The 13,481-nt window shown below is 39.1% G+C and overlaps 1 protein-coding gene and 1 long non-coding RNA gene across 3 annotated transcripts; one reads left to right on the top strand and one right to left on the bottom strand.

Annotated features, from left to right (window-relative positions):
- Positions 1-2,258: 2,258 nt before the first annotated feature.
- Positions 2,259-10,916, bottom strand: LOC128144077 (uncharacterized). 2 transcript variants are annotated; one of them, XM_052792392.1, is made up of 5 exons: positions 10,766-10,916; positions 8,101-10,032; positions 6,976-7,101; positions 4,859-4,981; positions 2,259-3,651 (listed from the first exon to the last, which is right to left on the bottom strand). In XM_052792392.1, the coding sequence occupies exons 1-5, from the start codon at positions 10,911-10,913 to the stop codon at positions 3,614-3,616; spliced, it is 2,367 nt and encodes a 788-aa protein (XP_052648352.1). In that variant the 5' UTR covers positions 10,914-10,916; the 3' UTR covers positions 2,259-3,613. The 2 variants fall into 2 exon arrangements, with proteins under 2 accessions (XP_052648352.1, XP_052648341.1); XM_052792381.1 differs by lacking the exon at positions 2,259-3,651 and having other exon boundaries at positions 4,673-4,981.
- On the top strand, positions 4,572-13,178 carry LOC128144161 (uncharacterized). Its single transcript, XR_008235992.1, has 3 exons — positions 4,572-4,673; positions 5,542-5,745; positions 12,774-13,178. It is a non-coding gene; the product is annotated as an uncharacterized LOC128144161 (long non-coding RNA).
- The last annotated feature ends 303 nt before the right edge of the window (positions 13,179-13,481 follow it).

Genomic DNA, 13,481 nt, shown 5'->3' with positions numbered 1-13,481 from the left:
AGTTTCAAAATTAAAGCTGATGGTTTCAATAGAGGTAAGATTTCTAGTAATGCTGACTGGCAGCCAGTGCTAGGGTGCTGAGAAACATGATTCATTTCATCATTTAGCATTTTAAACAGTGCCAAAGCTGGCATTTAAGAGACTCTAGGTCTTTTAGAAATATGTAGACTAGAGATAAATACCAACAACCATTTATATTAATGGAAAATGATTCTATGTAGGAGTAAATCCAGAAAGCAGGATAGGAAGCTCTAGTCTTGAAAGAATGATTAGCCTTATGTTTTAAATCTTAACCATTGGACTACTTAATGTTTTTGTTTGAACAACCAAATTTTTTATTTCAAGTGATCCTTGCCTTTTTTGTAAACATGTATATTTCCATTTGAAAGTTCTGTTGAAGCCTGAGTGGTAGTAATAGCATAATTGTGTAGTTCCATGAATCTAAGTGTGAAATGTAGCTACAACATACCTTATAAGCAATACGGCTTCACAGGTCTTCAGCTCCCACATCAGATTATCTTAATACTCTGAACCATTCTTGTCAGAAAGATTATTTCAGCAAAAATACTGACATCTGTCTTATTTCTTTGGCCATGAAATTACTTGGGGTTTATAGTCCTGTTGACTGAGATGGCTGGTGGCAGTGAGTCGGTCAGGGGAATCTGAGGACTCTTTATTTTAAAGAGTGCATTTGTTTTTCCTTGGTATGCCTACAGTTAGCGTGCAATGAGTGGGTGGTTTGGTTTGGTTTTTTCCCCCCCATTGGCTCCTGTTTTCCATTGTTTGATTTTAAAAGAAAGACCTGTAATTAATCTTTTCCAACATAAGGCAGAAAACAGGACATTGTAAAAGGGAAAGCTTTATGCCATCCAGGTGCTACCAAATTGAAAATTAAAAGACAGAATTAAAACCTGGCAAGCCAACATAACCCCCTGCCTCCGCATCAGTGATTACACCACACCCACTTTGCAACAGAGGTTGTAGTTAGATACAAATAATGATTTAGTAATTCTGAGCCACAGACAGTAAGTCTGTCCAAACAAAGCTCCAAGTATGGCAGTCACAGAGGCCTCCAAGGTTTGTTACTGGTGTGCCAAGCAGCAAAGACATTCTTCAGCTGCCCTTCAGTAGATGCTGCAGGAAGCATGTGAAAACTTCAAAGGCAATGCAGTACTACTACAGTTACCAGTTCACAGTACCACCAGCACTGCAGTTAATCACTGGGCAATCTAGCTTCAGTAGTAACAAAAGTTGACATATATGTGCATCTGTAAAACTAAATCTCAAATACCACTTGGCTAGTTACCTGGCCAAATAAAAAGAGCCTGGACTTCAATTCACAGCCTTTTAAAATGCAATTTGTACTTCACCACCTTTCTGAAGCATGGCCATTTTACCTACTGGAACATTAAATATAGTGTTAAGCCAGTTGACTTAAGATGTAGTCCACGTATCATCCATGCTGCTGAGTGAAGAAAAAGCCAAGCAGAAGATTTAGTTTTAAGGTCACAGCACTACTACTGTTAGAGTAGAGTACACCACATATAACATCATCCAAGAAGTATTTCTGGAACACTAGAACATTCATGCATACTACTTTAAGCATTGGGTGTGGACACATAGCATGGGTACACAAGACTTTAAGCAATTAGTTTAAAATAGCATTTGTTTTCTGACAAAGAGCTGTCTAAACACTCCTACTGCTACTCCCTCACATCTTGGGAGCTAGCATCACCAGGCCCTAAATTGCTTCTACAACTGGGTAGAAAGCACAGACTAGTGCAAGACCTGTGAAAGGATGACTAGCATGATCTTGGGAGTACATGTGAAATATTAGCCATTGCCAAAAATGAGTGCCATCTAACTGTGAGGTCATGAATATTCCTTTATCAGACAAGCAGCAAAAGACAAACAGTTAAGTCTGTCAGCAGAATTGGCTTAGTATTCAATCCCAAAGCTACACTCAAGTTCAGGGAAAAAGAAGTCAATCCTTACCTAAGAGTAATTCTCAGCTATAACTGAGACCCATTAGGTCATCACTCATAGGCCTCAAGTTGAAGAGATTCTACCACTCATTCTTCCATCAGAATAAAGTCTATCCCCTTCTAAGAGCAGTATGTTCCTGTATTAGATATCCAAGAGCAGCAGTCCTACATTTTCCAGAGTATTAAAAAGCTCCATGCTTGAAGTAATTCCCTCCCTTGTTTATTCTTTGAGGTTCTGATGCAACAGAGGTTTTGTGCAGCACAAAAGCCAAATAAGAATTCATACTCTTTATTTTCTTGCAGTGCTTAGGGTAGAGAGGAAATAACTCGACATCACAGTGTTAAAGTGGATCCTTTCCCCTAACAGCTTGGGGTAAAGGCTATAATTACAGTAGCTCTTTAACAAGTAAGCAAGTGCTATTAAAAATAATAGATCGGGATCAACTTGGTAGGGAAACCTCAATACTCCTTGCTGAGGGAAAACAGCATAACCTCAGTTACAGGTCAGACTAGTAATAGGTAGGCACAAAACTTGAATGCACTCACAAGAAATACTACTTTTATCCATGTAGGTTACTCTAGGGCGCAGACAGAATAAGAACATTGGGAGAAGAGGCAGAAGACAAGTCCTGTCCATTCCCCCCCACCTTTTATTAAAGAAAGACTTCTTTTAGTTTCCCTGCCTTTTTCACTCACACTACCACTTTATTTGGGAATCATCCAAGAACAGCAGTATCATGTTTTTTCTTCTCACATGGTGATACTAGATTTCATAGACTTGAAAAAGATCACACATTTTTGAGCTATCCACCTCATCTACATCAGCCTATTTCCATTATTCATAAGATAGGTCAGCAGACACCTAGTTTAATCATCTTAGTTCTATAAAGAGACTTTCCTGCAGTGAGTTGCCAAGGACAGTATCAATTGTAGTAGATGTTATCAGTAAGAAGTCAGGGAACAGGGCACACCACTGTTGTAAAAACTTCTGTTTCACCTTCAAAGTCCATCCCTCCAGCTCAGGGTCTCCACAGAAAAAGAAGGGGGAGGAGGAGGGAGCATAACATCAACACAGTGCTTTGGTTTTAGTCCTCAATCATGCATTTGAAGAGACTAAGATCTGAGGAACTGCCTTGAAACTTCAAGTCAGCACTTGACTTTATACAGCTTTAACTATATTCCTCTACACTGACAAAAACAAATCTAGCCAAAAATCCAGCTGATGGAAGAAAATCTTGTACTTATGTCCACATCATATAGACAAACTATGAGATGAGATGACATTGACAGGCTTCACAATCCTGCAGAGCTTAAGAACAGGGCAGCAGTAAATGGTATGCTATAATAGTATTGATGCACATACATCCCTGTCATAAGCTTTTTTGCTTCCATGTATAGATGGAATACAAGAAGTCTCAAAGTGCAGTTCTATTAAATTTATTATTTAAATAGTGGACATGCAAGTTGTAAAAAGGTGACTTTAGCATTGTCCTCAGTTTTTACAGTGCTACTTCTTACCCTTTAAGAGTGCACAGCACAAAGTATACAAGAGAATAATAATTGAGTTTTGGATTTATGCAAACCTCCGATACAATTTTTTTTTTCCCCTCCTGCCCCAATATTTGCAGTTATCTCTTCTTATGGAGGAACTTTCTTGTTCCATGCCCTAAAGAAAAAAAAAATAGAAAAAGATTAAGGTATGCATTCTCCCTCCAAATAATATATGTCAGTTTGCTTCTAAAGACAGACTGGACACCAGTGATTGCCTTTTTCTATTGCAGGAGGAAACATGTGATGGTTGATACTAGAACTATGTACTCAACTTCCAGCAAGGATAAATTCTGCAGGAATGTTGTTGGACTTCAGAATATCCCAGTATAAGAGATAGATAAGAGTTCCATATGGAACTCATAGCATATTTTCAGTGTGCTCTTGTAACTACATTGTTGAACACATCCAAGAAACACCATTTCTGGGGCAAATATAAGAAGTATTTTGGGATTATGCAAGCTTCCTGGATGGTTTTACTAAAAAGGATCAGCAATTAAAGGTTTAACACTGATGTTCAAATAATCTGACTTCAGGACTGATGTCAGTTTTGCTTCAGTTTAAGTTTTTGTTTCCAAACTTACAAATACATGGAAGTGTAATCCTCTGTTTAATATATGAGAAAGAGACAGTCTTTAACTCCTGTATTTCCTGACTGAATACTCAAGTTCGCTTAAGTATGCCAGCTTGTTCTTTTCCAGAAGGAACTCTGATCTTTTAGGTAGGTTCTTGTATGTAATGACCCTTTTCAATTTATAACCTTTTTCAGACTCTCCCACAAAAGCATATTTGTTATTCAACCTGCTTAATGTGATTTTTTCCTTCCATTGTTTTTCCCATCTTTCTCCAAAGTGGCAAGAAGTCCCTACTCCATAAAGTTGAAGTTCTTAAGAATTATCTATATGCATTGGTGTTGTATCAAGTTACAGTATTTTGGCTGAGACAGACCTGTAGGTTAAAGAAAAGGATATAATGCAAAGTGACACAGGACTCAACGTATAAAAAAGTTAGTAGAACAGTTTGAAGATCGACTAGACTAAAATAGCAGGGTTTGCTGGGTTGTTCCCCACACACACCCCTTCCCTTAAATAAAGAGAAGGAACTTAACCTGGTCAAAGCTACAACAGTATTCATCGCAAGGTGAGTAAGTGTTCAAAGTTTAGCTTGCTTTTTTTCCTCATCTTGTCTGCATACATAGCATTTGCTATAATTTCACAAGCTATCCAATATCCTTGCAGTTCAAATCAAGAACCATTAGTTCCCAAGACAGTAATGGAAAAAATGCTTATAACAGTCATTTTCGTAGCTTGTAACTGTATACCAACCTTTGTGTACACTGCTTTTGGGCATCTCCCATGCTGCTTCTTCTGCCTCACATCTTGTGTCTCTGCGTTTTGAAGGCGGCTTGCCTATTCTTTTCTTCTTTGGTTTAACCAAAGGTGGGCACCCTAAATAGCAAGATACAACTGGTGTTATTTCTCCAAAGCATAGTCTTAAAGGAAATTTAAGCTTGACTTTCCCCAACTGGTATGTAGTGTTCCTCTTTCTCCCTTCTCTCTATGTGCCCATTTTAGTGGCAGATAAAACTGACGCTACATATGTCAAGCAATAGTCTTATATGTCTACAATATTTAATCACTGTTTAACCATAATTCTGGATGCCTTTTATTTTGGGTCATAACTTGGATAGGTGGAAATGTGGCAAAAAAGAACCCAGTGAGAGTTGGGTAATTCTGCTCTAGTTCACTTTTCAAGTGTTCAAGACTAGTTGATAGCTGTCCAAGTGACCCAACTCACCCATTGTCTTTAAAAAAATTCAATTCTTCAGACCTGTTAAGTTGTACACCACAGGTACACAGTTCAAGAAGTCAAATTTAGCACACAATATTACTGCTAAAGCAACATATCTCATTTAGCCAAACCCCCTTACTTGCAGGGCACTTAAGATTAATTTGAAGAAACAAGTCCTAAGATAAGCAACATTTTAAAAAGGTTGTAATTTTACTAGCACTTCTGAGGCATCCATTGGCATGAACAGCATTCAGAAGAAACTGATTCCTGCTTCCTAATACTGAATGTGACAGCTTCTGCAGACTACATAGGCTGGAAAAGGAGGAAGAGAAAGCAGGGAGCAACACAAAGGCCAAACATCCTCAGTATGCTGCACCATCTATGACTTGAAAAGGGAGAAGGGACATGCTGGAAGTTAAAGGTAACAACATTTTAGAACTATTTTACTATTTTTATGAATTGCTGTAAGGAGCTAAGAACAGTGCTGCTGAAGTAAAATGTTTTCAACTTTCATAGAGCAGGTTAGCATACCCCCCCCCCCCAACAATTTGAGGAAGTCTGTGGATAGAAAGGATAGAAAGCTTCCAATGCAGGAGGCAAATCCCAAACCCCAACATGCTCAAGCAGGAAAGCAATGCAGAGAGAGAACTCTAAGGAATGCACTCTAGTCTGCTGGGCTGTTGATACAGGAAACCTGATGTATATTATCACTGAACTGAAGAGATGCAAGTCATCAGTCTGTTTGGAAAATAACTTCATACTCCATTATTTGATAGAGCAATACTGTGATACTTGAAAGCCTGTGACCCAGGAGAGTAGTAATGCTCGGACTACAGCAAATTCTACAGTTCTTCCAACAGCACTTACACCAAGAAACACCCTTGAAGAACATCTAGAAAGAGAGCTGAACTCCAAGCAGACCTTAGTTGTAAAAAAACAGACCCCCCCCCCCCAAAACCAACAACAACAACAAAAATGCCAAAAACCCATAAAACCACAAACAAAAAAACCCACAAACAAACAAACCCCCCAAAACCACAAAACCATTCTGCTTTGGGAGGAAAGAAAAAGATATTGGAAACTAACCTTTTACTTTGTTAGAATTAACTTTGAATTGTTCATCTTTTCCTTAACCGCATCAAGATGATTTGCACTCAGACAACCTTTAGCAGTAGGGGGGCAACTGTGGGTCCATGCTAGTTTCTCTGAACATTGGCCTATATAGGTATCACACATGAATTCCTATATAGGAACATATGTTCTACTCATCAAGATTAGGAACTACCACTGCGTATGCACTCCAGAGAAGCATTATCCAGGCAAAGAATTAATACTACAGTTTATGGCAGTAGCAACTTTGCAAAAATAAAGGCTTTGCTTGGCCACATTAAAGCATTTGATGCTTTGATTTCCCATGGTACCTTTAAAAAAAAGTAGCTATAATGCATCCTTATTCACATGTTTGAGTTTGAGAAGGATGTAAATATACCCTGAGACGTACTGACTGACAGGCATTTCATCAATATCAGAACAATGATAATTAGTTTTATTATCTTTAAATCTTATCCCAATATCATAAGCTTGCTGTTTTGTATCATATCCTTTTGAATGTTCCTTAAGAACAGAAACACATTGAGGAAATAATTTGTACCTTGGTCTTTGCTCTTGGCTGGGGATGAGAGACTACCATGTATTTGGCTGTTAAGTTTGGGTTTAGCACCACTTCTAATCCAATACTCTTCAGGTGGTATCCTCATGTTCTCCCTTAACAGCCTTCCTAGTAAAAAAAAAAAAGTTGATTTAAGATCAGTATTTAGTTTTGCTAATGTTAATATACTGTTTGATCCACAAGTCGGAGTGCAAAGCTAACTACTGAATCTAATTGTAAGAGTCCATTAAAATAGAAACATAGTTTTCTGGAGACCACAGTTGACAATAATTACAAGCTACTTTAAGTCTACAGATTTTGAACAAAGAAAATAAAGATTAAGAACACTAAGCCTGTTATTAAATCACCCTGTTTTAGATGCCTTTCACAATACGAGACTGTACTAAACAGCAGCCACTTACTGAAGTACCCATGTAACCAGTTATGACCCCTGGCTGATAACTCTGCTTAGTCTCAGTTCAGATGAATCCAATTTCTACCAATATCTACCTTTGAGTAAATAAATTGTTCTTTTCCAGATCAAATTTAGTATAGTTTCACACTGATTTTATGAAAATACAGCAAACCTTCTGTTGCTAACAGTAACAGAACAGCAGCTACAATAAAAAAAAAATTAATGGTGTGACACCTCTTCTGCAGAGAAGTTACACAGGGTATGGCTGCCAGATTATAATGAACTTAATCTTGTTTAAACCACCTGACATGGATCTCTGATGAGAGAGTCAGAATGTTTGTATAAATTTAAATGCTGAGTTTCCAAGATATTATCAAACAATGGTAAATGTGTAGTTTAAATAACCTTCAGCTTTTCAAATGAAAAAATTGCCACTAATGTCAGAAAGGTAAGTATATCAAACTCAAAGGAGAGTTCCTGCAAAATTCTCTGCTGGTTGTGAAGATTCAGAATCCTCATGCAATAGGTAAAAAATTGCAGTGAACCCCTTTTGCCTCAAAAAAAATATTCTGCAGTATTTCTGGCTCTAAGCCAAACCTGAAGCTACAACATTCTCCCATCTTCCCACTGGTTCAAACTACAATTTGCAACTGCAGTTAGGTGTTCTTTGTGTGTGCTATTAAACAGCACTTTATCCTCAGCAATTAGCTCACCTCCCAAGAATTTCCGTAGCATTCGCTGCTGTTCAAGTCCTTCTCTTCTTGCTGTAGTCCTCTTTCTTCCATAATACCCATAGTCACTGTACACAACTTCATCTTGTTCTTTCTCCTTTGGCTTGTAAACTACACCAATGTTTTCACCAAGCCCACTCCTAGTTTTTATTTTCTCTTGAGCAGGCCAGCTAATTAATTGAGCCGGTATAGCATTTTTAGATGGCTTCCAAAGCACCCTCTGGCCAACTTGGTAGAAATGTCCTTTACTAGGTGTCAAGAATCCATATGGAGTGGCTTCGTGAAAGAAATATTCAATTTCATCCATGTCATCCTCCTCCTCCTCTCCATCTTCATCCTCCTCCTCTTCTCCCCTCACAGAGTATTCTTCAGAGTCCTCAACTTCTGACAAACTCTTAGCTGCTTTTTTGAGAGAATTGATTTTTTTCTCACTAGAAGATCTAGGAAGGGCTCCCAGCTTTCTACCTTTACTGTAAGCCTCTTTAATCTTCATGGCTGAAGAGTTTTTGACATCTTGGTCATTCAAGCTGTTCGTCTGCTCCGTTCCTACCACTGCATCTTCATTAAGGGACCCGCCACTTTTAATTTTCTCTTTCTCTAAGCCCTCTGTACTTTTCTGGAAAGTGTACGTGCTTTTCTGAAGCACATAGTCAGGGACAAAATAAGACACTGGGGCATTATCAATTGATGAGCCTTCCTCTCTGGAGGACATGTCATCAGAAGAAAGACTGAGTACACTTTGACATTTTCTTTGTGGCAAACAAACATCATAGTTGTAGCTTGTGTCCATATGGTCTAAATAAGCCAGCCAACTGTTAGAGGGAATGTACTTCTCAATTGATTCGTCACACCAAATACTTTTATCTGTTTGGCTTTCATTGGTTGTGCTGTGGCTTAGATTCAGGTTTTTCTGCTGAAAATTCAAGTCACTCATTACCTCCATACTAGATGGAAGTAGTCCTGCTTGTTGAATAAAGCTGGGCTCTTCTTGAGAAGTTTTTGAGCCTGTGGATTTTTTAGAGCTAGATTTCTTAGCTACTACCACATCCTGTCTTACCACTGGTTGATCTCTGCTAACAGATCTTGCCAGCTCTGTGATTTGCACTGCCATGGTTTCACCTGGGGGGGATTTTGCCCATTGACTTGTATTCATCTGCTTTTCTGCATCCAGCTTCACTTCATTATTTTGGACCTCTTTTTCTGGCACAGTTTCAACACCCTGTTTTGAGGAGAGAACAGCTTTTCTTTCATCTAAGGAAGCTCCTGGCACTGTTTTCTCCCCTTCTTGAGGGCTATATATCATTCCTTCACATGAGCTAACAGAAAATAAGTCACGCTGCACTATATTCTCTGGGACTGGTTTACCACTTGCCACATCATACAAAGGGATAGTTTCTTTAAAGGACTTCCACAGTTGAATAGCTGGAGAGCCATTTCCATATTCTATCCTCACTTCTTCCTTCTCAAAGGCATAGCTTCCAGTAGGAAGACTTCTATACTGTGCAGAGCTGGAAGGGCTCCTGTTATGAAACTCTCTGTCTACCACAATGGAAGATCCAGATGAATCTTGTTTCTCTGAAGTACTTTCAGTCTCTGTACCTATACCAGAAGAAACACAGGCTGTATTTCCTGCATCACAACCTTTCGTTTCTGTATGGATATCTTGGTGGGTTTTTTGCTTGTTTTCAGGCTGTCTAGGATCAGTCTGTGTTTCTTTTGTCTCCATTTTTTTCCCAGGGGTACTATAGTGTCTAAATCTTGTTGCATGATAAAACATAGGGGAAGATGAGGGAGCATTAAAATAAGGCCTTCTGTTAATTCTTGCATGCATTGGATGCTGTGGAACAAAAAATCCAGGGTACTCATGGAACGCAAGAGAATAAAAAGGAAAATATGGATTTCCACTTCGGAAGCCTAGACATTGGGGATTGAAAAAAAAAAAAAAGACAAATATATCTTCTTTCTGAAGTCATTATGATTAATATCTGCTTGCATTCACAGGGACAGCTACAAGATCAGACACATAGGCAAGTAAAACACTCCACCTGTCAATGCTTGGAAGCAAATCTGGTGCAGAAATCCAGAGAGAGTTCCTTGTTATGGAACAGCTTATCTGGACAGCTACACTTTAACCAGAGCTTGATTTTATTCCTTGGAACATATACTAATTAGCTTTCCATACTTTTTTTATTATTTTATGGACTATGCTATAGCATTGTCTTTGAAAAAGACAGCTCCAGATAGAAGTTAACATAGGTATACTATTTACAAGATACATTTAACAATATTGTTTCTGTGTGGATTTTTAAGTTTATATTTACCCATACCTATAATGCGTGCATGCATATATGGAACTCATATATACATGCATATTAATTGTTAGGCATATTCTAGAGCTCCGTATCTGTAGGATAACCATTACTTAATATTTTGCTTAGTTTCCATTCTCCAGAAACAGATGCTTTCCAGCACGCAAGCTATGCATTTAACTAATACTTCAGAAATCAGATCTTTTATAACTAAACCATTACATTAATTCTACCTTAAGCTCCCAAGAAGCTTGTTAACACAGATACACATTTGTTTTCTCCACTCTAGCAGTAATTTACTAAGCAAAGCTACCACAGATAGCTCTTATTTACCTTACCTGGAGCAGGTACACAGTATGGACTGTATGCATGACTGAGGTACCATGGATTTGGAAAAGGCTGTTGTGCTGTTGGCTGTGCATAAAAAAAGGGTCTTGTATGGTTTGTGGAATATGATCCACTTTCTGAAGTTGAGGCAGTATTCATCTTTTTTTTTAATCACTGAAAGAGATAAATGATCAGGATTAACCACTTTAAAAACTGTGTGACCTAATGATTTTTACGCTCTGTCAGAATTCAGCAGACATTCCTCTCCCAGCCCAATGAAACCAGATCTTTCCAGAAGAAAACTACTGTCCTCCAAACAGAAAGTAGAAAACTGACATTACTATCAAGGTCAAAGATTTTAGTTCTCCTTTGCTAAGCAAGCTTTTGTATGCAGCTTTCGATATTAGTGCTTTAAGCCAATATTATAACACATTTTAAAGCCACAGGACAGTCGCAGGACCAGTAACTTTAATGTAGTCTTATATACGCACATCCACACAAGTAGTATTCCAGCCAGTTAAAAAGTAGCCTTCAGTCAAGTAGCCTTGAGCAAGAGGCCTCAAAAAAAAAAAAAAACCCCAAACCCCAAACCACCCCCCCCAACCCAAAAAACAAACAACAGAAGGCTTCACGCATCAGAAGTTTGGTACTTTGTAAAGAAAACACTTCTTAATGCCAACACATATGTTGTATTTGAGATCACAATAAGAGCTCTGTTAATTCAGGATTTGTACTTCATAATATACTTAAGAACAATAACAGCTAACATAAACCAAATATTTCAGCGACACCATGCTTCCTTTACTTAAATTAAATGATGGGTAACAAAAAAAAAAAGCAAAATCCTTATGCATAATTTCAAATTCAAAGCCATACAAAATTCACAAGACAGAACTTCCTCCTACACCTACGTATTTCCTCAGTTAACCAATACACTAAGTTCAGCCCATTCCAACCCATGCAAGTGATACAACCCTGTCACATATAGCTTACAAGCAAGAATAAAAGAAACTGGAGAACACAGAAGATCTAGTGACTACACACACAAAACAAAACAAGAGAGAGACAGCAGCTCAACTCTTTGGAGAACTTAAGCACTTCAAAGTTACAGATAAAAATTTGAATTCAAGACCTGTTACAAACTAGCACACAGTTCAGCCTAGAGTTTCAGAAAGCTTTCAGGAGCACTGGAGCCCTCTTCAGTTTCCACCTAGAATGGCCGATCCAGCTCTTGTAAACACCAAAAAACCTACAGACTCCCCTCTCTCTTAGACCAAAGCTCCCAGAATTATTTTGGCCTTTGAGAGAGAGTGATGGGGGGGAGGGGGAACCCAAACAAACAAAAAGGAAGCCCTACAAAAACTAAGCTATTCCTACCCCATTAGAGCCCCTCAAAACAGGTCCATGCTGCTGCTGCTGCTTACAGCCTAGCAAGAAACTAACCAAGTCCCCAGCTCATCCTCTTTATGGCAGGCAGCTGCTACTTGCCCACTCCCCCTTCCACCTGAGGCTCATTTAACAGTGGCGTGGGGGGCCTTTTTCCATCAACTGGTGGGAGGGACAATCAAAACATGAGGATAGGAATAGTGGTAAAAGCCTTCAGCTGGTGTACAGAAAGCTAGCAGTCTCATATTGCAGACATTTAAGCTGCATGCCTAAGTGAATCCAGTATTTCCCTTTTGTAATGCTAGAACTTGCATTTAAAAAAAACAAAACAAAGGGGAATATTACCAATCTTCTGCTTAAAACTACTGTTAAAGACGCATTTTGTAGGAAAAAAACCCCACCAGACAATGCAAGGCAAAGTTTACATTTGTTTTGAAAGTTTACCAGTTGTTCAGTACTAAGTAAAGGGAGCAATGCTCATCCATCCTAACAGGGCTGAGCAGACTGACAGATGTGATGTTCTTTCCATGTGAACAAGGAAAGTGCTTATGCCAGTACAGTGTACTCTACCAAGCATAACAGAAATTTATGAAGTGTGAGGTTGTAATTTGACTCTGCCCTGGGTCTTTACAGGAGATGAGAATCTGAGTGGCCACTTGGGAACTTCATGTGTCAGAATGACAGAGCACCGGTATTGGGAAAGATGGCGAGAGAAGGAAGCACAATGAATGTGAGAAAACTAAAGAGGTGTGGATGCTTAGAGACTGTTTACATTTCTAGGTTGGGAAATTCCTGTAATTTGTTTGCGTTTTTTTCTATCATGTTCAGGTTAAACTTGTCCTTTGCACTAAGGCACAAACTACAAAATGCCTGGGAAGTGTTACTGATCTCGTTCCTTGCAGACCTCCCCAGTCAAAGCTTGTCCTTTCCATTGAGGGCAGCTCTTGCACTTTCTGTGCAGGCCTCTCATGTGACTGGTCTGGGATGCTTTGAATCCCCAACTCCTACATTCCTCAGATCAAATTTTCACCTTTTTAAATTCCTAGCCTTTCTCTTGGTGGATGGACCCAAAGGGAAATAAAAAAGAAAACAAAACCCCCCAACTCCCTAGCTTTTAAAAAGTTGCCTGTCTACAGGATTTTCCCTTCCCTTGGGCCAGACTTCGGCCTTCTGCCTCCTCCCTTCTCCCTCGCCCCTGTCACTTGGCAGGCTCAAGGCCACCACAAGCCTCAGGCGGCGTTTCCTCAAGGGGCAGGCAAACCTCGCCTCTGAGGCTCCCGCATTTGACCAAAGGACGTTTCAGCTGCACCGTGCCTCAGCCGGCAGGAGGGCCCCTGAGAA

The sequence above is a fragment of the Harpia harpyja genome, chromosome 1 (assembly GCF_026419915.1).
Source record: "Harpia harpyja isolate bHarHar1 chromosome 1, bHarHar1 primary haplotype, whole genome shotgun sequence".
Taxonomy (NCBI): Eukaryota; Metazoa; Chordata; class Aves; order Accipitriformes; family Accipitridae; genus Harpia; species Harpia harpyja.
The sequence above is the reverse complement of the archived record's forward strand: the minus strand, read 5'-3'. Positions and strand labels throughout refer to the sequence as shown.

Coding starts and splice junctions, on each gene's coding strand:
- LOC128144077 (XM_052792381.1), bottom strand. CDS start 10,913: ATGAATACTGCCTCAACTTCAGAAAGTGGATCATATTCCACAAACCAT. Junction 10,033..10,765: donor ATACTGTGTACCTGCTCCAG/GTAAGGTAAATA, acceptor CCCAATGTCTAG/GCTTCCGAAGTGGAAATCCA. Junction 7,102..8,100: donor GCTACGGAAATTCTTGGGAG/GTGAGCTAATTG, acceptor TTTTTTTACTAG/GAAGGCTGTTAAGGGAGAAC.